Raw genomic sequence first — 9,883 nt, 5'->3', positions numbered from 1 at the left:
TGTGCGTGCATTTAAATAGTGACCGACGACGCCCACATTCAGCCCCGCCCCCTCAACGGTGTCTGTCAGTGAGAGCTTCCCTATTGGTTTATTTGCAACATTAATGTGATCGCAAAGTATTGAGATCTCCTTTTAATCTTGTATTCTGCTTAAAAATTGTTTTGATCGTTGTTTCCACATTTCAAATAGTTTTATTAAATAGTTTTTTTGTGTTTTTTTTATATATTTTCCTTTTTAAATAGACTTTATGATTTTTGTGAAATACATTAAGAAGGGAAAAATAGGGGGGGACATGGAAACAACAATAAATTATGGTAGAATCTCCTTAGGAATTATAATTCCTTATGATAAATACATATGGTTAAATCACAAACATTATTATTCATCAGAGCATGAAAGTCTTTTTTCTTCTGCCTCTAGTGCTTTATAAATTAAATTGTCTTGATTTCAGCAAACTCACTCAAAAGACTGAATGCACAACAAGAGTTTCATGTGTAGTTCACATCTATTGTTGTACTACAAGTTAGAATAGATTATATAGTGACAAACATGGTCTCTTCCTCATCTCTCTTTCTCTCTTCTCTCCCCTCTTTTCCGCCCATCTCTCCTCTCTCCCCCATTATTCTACACTTAACCCAACCGGTGGAGGCAGATGGTCGCTCACACTGAGTCTGGGAAGTTTCCTCCTGTGAAAAGTGAAAGCTCCACATTCACCAAAGTGTTCTCTTGTTGTGGGAACTTGTTGTGTGTAATTTTGTGAGCTCTTTATAACAGTCATTATAACAGTAAAAGTAAAAGCACATAATATTAGTAGATAAAGCATCGCAGTTAATAAGCGGTTTGGTTCCTCCGACAGATCTATGGTTATTATTATATGTGACACTCTTAGATGATTGATTCTGCGGTCTCAGAGTGTAGCATGTTACCCTTTTTTCCTAAAAGAAACATTCAAAAACACAATTACAGTTGACAAACTATTGAACATACCATAGCAATGAATGGGTTGCACTACAGCAGAACACTACTCACAAATACATTTTAGAGGAGGAGAACACTTTTCTTTGTCTTAAGGGTTCGTGCAGTTAAGGATCATAGTTACCTGACAGAAAAACCTGTGATAAGTAAACAAGCATTTTTCAAACACCACTAGTTCACAACGCAACACTTACTCAAGGAAGAATACTTGAGAAATGGAGGAGACTGGCTCCATGACTGTAAACGATGCCTGGAGTGCAATGTCTTGAGTGACATGTTTGTGTTCCTGCAGAATCAACACGTGATATGTTCAAGCATTTGACGCAGACTGTACGTACATCTGACAGTATCTTGAGCGTACATCAGGTTTATGCAACCATCTTCATTTTCCCCAGCATAGTCACAGTGTTCATGATTCCTCAACCTGCATCATCAGCTCACATATTTCACTGTTCTTTCATTTGATTACTTGTAAGACAATAGATAGGTATAGACCATTGTTTCTTTTTAAAAGGAAATTCTTGTTGGAGGACTGACCTCTGTAGGGTGGGATCATCCGGAGAACAACAACAACCATGAACATACATCATTCCCTGGCATAACAGCTTTTCCCAGTACTACCAGATACGTTTTTGAGATCTATTATGATAATTTGTACGATAATTGGGGTATTGATATGTTTGTCTTCACAACTCTTTTGATCACACACCTTTTCTGGATCTCCGCTGATGAGGGAGGATTGTTAACACAGGAAATTAATTATATACAAAAGTTACAAGCATAAGAGGCAAATTTCAACTTCTACTTTGTCTCACGCTCAGAGTCAACAAGAGGCCTGTGCGGCGGGTGGAGTGTTTTCAAGGAGAGGCTGACATTCTTCTCTTCTTTATGTTTGCACAGTGAATTGATCAACACCTAAAACACACAGAGAGACTGAGTGGTACGTGTTTATATCAGAAATCAAATCATAATCCAAACCTTTATAATGTAATAAAACGTGCGGCTTAAGGAACTATGAGGTTAAGACAAGAGATGAGTTAAATAATGTCGGCGCACACAGCAGTGCATATCGCACGTATTCTCCTGGTGTGATCATGTAAGATTGTAAGCAGTAACACAATCACCTTGACACTGACTCCGTGGGTCACCTGGTCCCGTGACTACGACTCAGGCTGGAGGGAGTTAACGTGAAGTCATGCAGAGTCCGATGGTGGTCACTGATACTGTGGTAAAGCAACGCAGCATGACTGATACTAAATCAAAGCCGAGACGATGAACAGGAAGTTCACTGACCCGTCGGATGTGGTGATTAGCTGATTTGGTGGTGTGCAGAACAGTTGGCTGTCAGCTACAACACAAAATGGCACAAAAAATGGAATGTTAGCAATTATAGGCATGACGTTTAAGCATGTAAAACAGGATTTATGATTGTTTGAGCTGTATAAGAAGTGATTGATTGAATAGTTGACGAACAACAAACTAATTATTATCGCCTTTTAATCATTTTACCTCTTCCAATGTGAAGATTTAATACTTATGGCTATTTATAAAGAAAAACCATCACATAATAATTACTATCAGCTCAATCAGAGGTAAAAATGATCTTTAGTTAGAGTTTCTATGTTGATTAAATGTGTTGTTCATGTCAGAGATTACTATTCTCATTGAGATGGAAGCCCTCTTACACATTGAGAGCTAATATCAATGCTGCTCCAGCCGACGGGAGAGGAGGAACTTGGATTATAAACTCGAAGACAAAAGTAACACAAGATTGATCAACGTATCAAGAATAGATACATATGTCATGAGTAGAACTAAATTCTGTCTATACCCTCAATAGGACTTAAACCGGTTGTTCAATTTGATCACTGTAGTTACAGCCCTCCTCTCTGGTCATGACCCCTCCATTTGTTTGCATCTTGGTATGAAACCACAGAGAAGATTCAATGAAAGTTTCACAACAGTTTTTTTTAGACATCTGGAATTCTGGAAATGAATGACCTCATCAACTATCTCTTGTGAGAAGTTCCCATCATAACAGTTTTGACAGATCAGCCTCCAGGGCTCCTGCCAGATTAAGCAACCTAAGAAAAGAACCAGGACACAGAGCTTAGCCCCGAGGGAAGAGCATGTCCCTGAAACGCTTTGGTAACTTCTCAGCTTTTACCTTCAGTATGGCCTCAGCTGTAGACGATGACACATCTACCAGTTGCATCCTGGTATCATCATTATCAGATCAAACTGTGACTAGGTGAAAAATCTAAACTGCGATTGTTTGACTCACCGGGATCGAAAGACACATTGAAACCTGCTCTGGCCACAGCGGCTGCTCTGGCGACCACATCCTCCCAGAATAGACTGCAGGGAGTTTGTGGTAAGACATGTGTGACTTTGAAAACTAAATACGAGACGAAAAAAACACTGTATCAACATAAACTTACCTTACACAAAGGGAGTGAGCATGATGTAACCCTCTGAGCATACCTGGTACTCCTACTTGTAGACCTGCCTTAAAATAGATTCTATCGTAACAGGCTAAATAGTGAAATCAACAACATGCAACCCTGGCCCCCTCCCCACCTTTACATCACCTCACGCTGTGACACATTTGGCAGCATCTCCTCTGGAAGTGTTTGCTGGGGGCAGTTCCCCGAAAAATATATGACCCTAGTTTCATTTTTATTGATGTCATGAACCAGCATCAATTCACCTCTACAGAGACAGAATGAGCAAAGGCTCATGTGATGAGACACAGTTGTGGATATTTTTTTTTACAGCAACCACCAGTCAGTCACAGGACATACCAAACTCTCCCCGAGATAAATGTGCAGGAGCAAGATTATGGTCAATCCAAAGGCAAAGAGATGACAGATCCAGTGTACAGAGGCGGGAGGCTGTCCAGACTGGAGCCGTCTCTGTCTGTCTCTTTGAGGTTGGACAGGTTTAGGCGGGACAGCTCTGGACTACCAGACACAAACTCTTTCAGAGGGATCTCTTCTGTGAGATGGTGGATCTGTGTTGGCAGCAGTGAGGAAACATGTCAATATTTAGCAACGCGGAAATGTGGTGATTTCAGCCCAGATCCTCACAACCCAGAGATACTGCTGTTTATTTTCCATTGCCATCTAATTAGGAGATTGACATGTGCAGGGGGGCGTGAATTAGCATCCCGGAAGAGAAACCCAGCAGCATCTACGTACACTGTACCTGAATCCTCTCACCAGGGTTTCTACTTAAGTCACAGGTGAAGTCTCGATGTGATGAGCCATCAGCCGACTGACACGAACCAGCAAAACTAGTGTAACTACTTGTTATCTGCTTGTTGAGTTTGGTTTCAGTAGAAACATCAATCCTCACTTGAGATGAACACAAACCCTCCTGTAATACAATAATATACCCACAGACAGACCTCTTCTCCCCCAGAGTAGAGAAGGTACAATTACCTCCCAACCAATGAGACCTCAAAATTTGCACCAGTCAGACTGTGAGCAGTTCACTGTCAATCAGACATCACGGTTTTACTAATAAAGCACAACCTGCAAAGTCAAATTTTTTATTGCTCCATTTTTAAACTTCATGTGGGTTAATGCAGGTTAATACACAAATCACATTAATTTGTCAATATGTTTGAAGATACATTTTTTGCAAAGGCTGCACTTGTCTCATCCACGTGTATAATAAAATCATCAAATGCACAAGAAAACAAAGTGTGTCTCATTTCATGAGGTAAACGTGTTCCTTTTAAATTCATAATACACAATACAGGTTATAATGTAGCTGCCTTTCACCTGGTAACATAGGTCATGGGCTGCATCGGGATTAGAGGTATAGTGTATGTGTCAAATAAAAGAATGAGTAAAATCACAAAAGCCTCAGCTCTGAGCTGTGTGTGTTATGTCGTGTTTTTTAATGTGAATGATTTACACTCTTAGGTTATTTCCTGGTTTGCAACCACAGCTTCAGTGGCTGAGGTTGCGATGCCCTGGCTGTTGGAGGTTGAATGAGTGGTGTTGGACTCCTTGGTGAACACGGTTCTGGCGCTGGATGGCGTTACGGGACATGTGGTGTCGCTCTGTCCAGGCTTTGGCCTTCTGGACGGAGGTGACCTGCGTGACCTCTGACAGGACTTTTGGCTGAGAAAAAGAGAGGACTCCACTGCTGCTGCTCTGAGCTGTGGGCTTTGTATCTGACACACTGGAGAGAAACACGGGACATTAAGGGTTAATCAACCTTGAGAGTTAATCTGTTAGGCCAGTGGAAATTAATTTTAAAAAGTTTCTGAAGTTAAACTCTACATATGACATGATTTATTAACCTTGTATCAGTTTCCATCTTTATAACTGTGTCTCCATGAAGAGGAGAGTTTACTGGTTCGCTCTCCGTCAGCTCTGCATCCTGGTTCTCTGCCGAACTTGTCTCTGTGGGGATAAGGGTTGATGTTTGTCATAACTGTAAACTTCAATATACAATTCATCTCCATAACATAAGGCTGCACAGTGCTCTAGATAAACATCAGGAAGATTACTGTAAAATCTAAAGGCAAATGAGGCTAGACTTTTTAAGATGACATTAAAAATATTTATGTGCCTGTTTCAATCTTTTTTGGTTTGAGAAGCAATCAGTCAATCAAGTTTTATTTTTAAAGCCCATTTTCACAAGTCACAATTTGCTTCATAGGACTAACAAGGTGTGACATCTTATTCAACAAGAGTGAGGAAAAACTACCAAAAGAAAAACTCTCTGAGAGAGTCACATGTGAGGGATCCCTCTATGGGAACAGACAGAAGTGCAACAGATGTCACGTGTAACAGAGCACGTCAACAAAATAACAAGAATTTTTCCTCAGTCATGTCATCAAATGTGACATAACCATATGGTTCAATACACTTACATTTAAAATGTGAGTTGGGATTACTTTGATATGATTTTAACTGTACTTCTCTGCCCTTCACTGCCAGAGATAATCTCTAACACATGTCTGTTTACAGCTGTAACACTGTATACTTGCACATAGTCGTATTACAGATATTCTAAGGTATAAATTAACATTATTATTAATGATTTTCTTGGAGAAACTAAAGATGCTACGTGACTTACCGTGATGATTGACAACAAGCCATCCTTCTTCCACCACCTCTCCAGACTGGACTTCTTCAGGGGTCTCCTCCTCTCCCCCAAAAAACAGACGGGTGATGGTTCTGAACATTTCTCTTTGTCTTCTATGAAAGTCTTCCCTGTTTTCCCTTCTTTCTTTGTCCAAGCAGCAAACTGTTTAAGACAAGAAACACCAGCTCACTAGTCATTCATTCAGCATCACTGCTTCCCTCAGTGACGCTAACCCTAATCCATCTTTGACTGTTTGGGAGTGGGTGATGCCACAAGACCACCTTTCATTCATAACCATTTTTTTAAAATTCAAGCCATGTTTGGTCAGCTGACTGGGGCGTCCAATGAAATGTCTTCTGATTCAGGGGTTTGAATAATGATGCCCACTCTCCCAGAATTTCATTGTTACGGTCCATCTGTTTCTGTGTATAAATGGGGGAGGGGTTCTCTTTCTCAAGCATCTTGTCAGGATAAAGCTTAGTCAGCACCTTTAATGGCCTCAGATGGATCTATGCAGCGCCACTGCCCTACATTTAAAACTGACGCTGGATTGTTGTCTGCAGATCACACTCACTGCGATGGACCTTTAATGCTATTGTGTTGTTTTTGTCTTCAATGTCATCATGCACATCAGCACACATAACAGAAACCATGGGAGAAATACGCAAGTAATACACAACACATTACACAGCAAGAGATATGTTGTGTGTAATTCTACGATCTTATAATAAGGGTGACGCTGCTCACCTCTTGTTCTCTCGTCCACCGCACTGTTGTGTGTGTGTGTTACAGTGAATTGTCTGCAGCTCTGCAGTGTGCACTTACCTCCGTGGGACGTTAGCGTGTCTCAGTTTGACTCGCAGGTCATTGTGAGAGTCAATGTGTGTGTGTGTGTGTGTGTGTGTGTGTGTGTGTGTGTGTGTGTGTGTGTGTGTGTGTGTGTGTGTGTGTGTGTGTGTGTGTGTGTGTGTGTGTGTATGTGTGTGTGTGTGTTCTCTGTGCAGATCTTCAGTCTGTATCTAGAGCAGCAGCCGAACGAGCCTCTTGTTTTCTTTCTGTTTTCAAATATTAAACCGATCCCTAGCAGCGGAAGCCCCGCCCACGTCCCCGCCCCGATCGGAAGTGATTCACCAATCAGAGGTCGCGGAGTCAGCCCCGTGGTTTGGTTTGATTCTGGCCAAAGATCCAACTGTGCAGTTAAGATAAATCCCTGTGTGGTTCACATGTTCTTCGCAAGTCTGCGCAACTGTTTGCTCTGAAGTACAGGACCTGGACCGTGTTGTTATTCTGCCTCTGCTCATGTTATCTGTAGATCTCTGTGGTCTTTGTGAAAAGTGAAGTATCCTGATTCAGATTAGTAGTTTGCCTGGAACTCACAATTCACATTTCAACTTTCTCTCACCGCTGCTTAAAAAAGTGGTCATAACCTGTGATCGATTTCTTTAATCACTTCCGGTCTTTTTCATACATGGTATGTTGTTGTTTTTATTATTTTATCCATTTGTTATTAGATGTTACATGTGATTCATACAAATGTCAATACTATGTTGTTTTCCATTTTTTGTAGTTTTTAAAATCACTAGTACCTACTGTTCTCTATCAGTAATTTAACAAGCAATCAACTTGTTCATGGGACGATCTCCCATTTCATAACAATGTGTCGGTTACGAGTTACATTTCTTTACTACTCTAATGTACCATGTGCATATTTGAATATCAGTGTATTTAATCCAACATATTATCATTGGTTTCAAGTCACCTACTGCCTGGCAATAGTTGTGTGTTGTCGATTTTTTAGGCCACTGAAATACCATCTGTCTTTAATTTCATTAAAAATAAATGGGGTGATTTAATCAACATGAGAAAGGTTAATATGCTGAAACTGTATTGAAACTGATCAATACATATCAAATTCATAATAAAGAGTTGGTTGTGGCTCAGGAGGCAGAGCTGGTCATCTGTAAAGCCAGAAAGTCGGCTGTTCGATCCAAGTCTCCCCCATTCTATGTGCCCGAAGTGGCTAAAGTGCTTTGAGTGACCATCAAGACTGGAAAAGGGTTGTATACGTTATCCAAATGTTTCGATAAATTTATACCCTGAAAAAGTGGCTACACAATCTCTTAATCATTTTGTGCAGCTACTTTATCATATGCTTCTCAACTATATTACACAAAGCTGACATAGCTGTGCCTCACACCCCTGGTCACATCTGGCTCAAAGTGTAGCAAGAGAAACCTTATAGTTTGAGTAAAGAGAGTGTAAAGAGAAGTCAATTTATAAGCACATATCTATGGGTTTCTGGTGATCGCCAAAGTGCTGGTGAAGAAAGAGTGAGCCATCCAAGGTGGAACCTGCAACAGTCTTAACCTTTCCCCCTTCAGTGGGCGATATCAAGGTACAACTGCACCAACTTACTACCTGCAGGAGGAGACAAACACAACTGGACAGAACACACGTTAGGAGCTGTAAGAAGGGTCAGTGTGGGCTGTACCACGCTATCAGTCTGAAGCATTTATTTAGAATTTATTGCCTTGTCTTTTATTTGAAAAATTAGTGTATCCTCAAATATACTGCCACTCAGCTCAGTTTCTAAAATTGTGTTGGGCCTTGACAGAGGTTTTCAAAGAGTAAACAGTGCAATTACAAGCACAGTAGTGGACTAGTGGCAGAAACTTGGACTATGGGCAGAAAAGGTCTCTGGTTCGTCTCTGGTTCGACTCCACGGAGAAACAACAAAAAGACGAACCTGGATTGATCTGTCCAAAAATCCAAGAGGATGCTCCCTACCCTGTCTAGTGCCCCTGAGCAAGGCACCTTACTCCCTAACATCTGCTCCCCGGGCGCCATACATGGCTGCCTACTGCTCTGTGTGTCCTGCACCAGATGGGTTAAAAGCAGAGGTTAAATTTCACTCCTTGCATGAGTGTGCTTGTCTGTGCATGTGTTTGGGACAAATAAATGTATCTTAATTAAGATTAAGATACATTTATTTGTCCCCTCATGTTATATAGAAAGCAGGTCACACCTGATTTGGAATCTGTGCTTATATAGAAATATACTGTTTTTGGTAATAAATCCATAACAATTGTTTAATACATCTAAACTGTATTTCAGAGTTTGTGAGGTTGACTAAATGGCCTGTGGAGAGAAAACACTGTTTATCCATCATTTGACACAACTTTGGGTCCTGCTCTCGTTGTGAACATGTGGTGTACAGCGCCTCCTTGTGTTCCTTGGCACAACCAGGTCTCCTCTGCTGTCTCTCCTTCCTCCAGCAGATGACGCAGTTGCTCCACTGAAGCAGCTGCATTAAAGCTGTGAACGCCAAGTGCATCAGCATGGAGTTTTAGTAAGTGCCGTGTGGCAGGTGGCTGACTGATGACACCGTGACACCCAGCAGATTAACATAGTTTCCACATCAAATCACGGGCCTGCCTCAGAGCATCGACTGGACTCAAATCAGACTCACGTTGTCGTTTTATATTCAGATTGATAAAAGTTACAGTTACGTGCTTTTCGTTCAGATTCCCTCAGTGGCAGAAACACTTGGTGACCTCCTGATATCAGAGTGGAGGGGGACACAGATCACAGACATGCAGATGAGGGTGTGTGGAGCCTGTGGAAGAGCCCTGAGCTCAGTGGGGTTGAATAGCTGTGAATGTGGCTGCGCGTCTTCCTGCGCACTTGGAGCAGAGATAGGAGGTGGGGAGGGCCCTCGGGGCGAGCACACCCCTACCGCCTGTGTCAGAGTATTTCAGAACAGTGGCCAGCATTTAGTCATTCTCCGCGAATGCTGCACACA

General features: G+C 41.5%; 1 protein-coding gene and 1 pseudogene across 1 annotated transcript; both read right to left on the bottom strand.

Moving 5' to 3' along the window:
- Window positions 1-1,776: 1,776 nt before the first annotated feature.
- Window positions 1,777-4,244, bottom strand: LOC132999585 (glutathione hydrolase 7-like; annotated as a pseudogene).
- Window positions 4,245-4,514: 270 nt separating this feature from the next.
- Window positions 4,515-6,975, bottom strand: tp53inp2 (tumor protein p53 inducible nuclear protein 2). The gene is made up of 4 exons (XM_061070443.1): window positions 6,907-6,975; window positions 6,073-6,243; window positions 5,291-5,393; window positions 4,515-5,169 (listed from the first exon to the last, which is right to left on the bottom strand). The coding sequence occupies exons 2-4, from the start codon at window positions 6,179-6,181 to the stop codon at window positions 4,935-4,937; spliced, it is 447 nt and encodes a 148-aa protein (XP_060926426.1). The 5' UTR covers window positions 6,182-6,243; window positions 6,907-6,975; the 3' UTR covers window positions 4,515-4,934.
- Window positions 6,976-9,883: the final 2,908 nt, after the last annotated feature.

The sequence above is a fragment of the Limanda limanda genome, chromosome 4, assembly GCF_963576545.1.
Source record: "Limanda limanda chromosome 4, fLimLim1.1, whole genome shotgun sequence".
In the NCBI taxonomy this organism is placed as follows: domain Eukaryota; kingdom Metazoa; phylum Chordata; class Actinopteri; order Pleuronectiformes; family Pleuronectidae; genus Limanda; species Limanda limanda.
This window is presented reverse-complemented; position numbering and strand designations above follow the sequence as displayed.

Excerpts from the sequence above, each read along its gene's own strand:
- tp53inp2 (XM_061070443.1), bottom strand. The coding sequence starts at position 6,181 with ATGTTCAGAACCATCACCCGTCTGTTTTTTGGGGGAGAGGAGGAGACC. Across the intron at positions 5,394-6,072 it reads GCTTGTTGTCAATCATCACG|AGACAAGTTCGGCAGAGAAC; the intron begins GTAAGTCACGTA and ends TTATCCCCACAG. Across the intron at positions 5,170-5,290 it reads AAGATGGAAACTGATACAAG|TGTGTCAGATACAAAGCCCA; the intron begins GTTAATAAATCA and ends GTTTCTCTCCAG.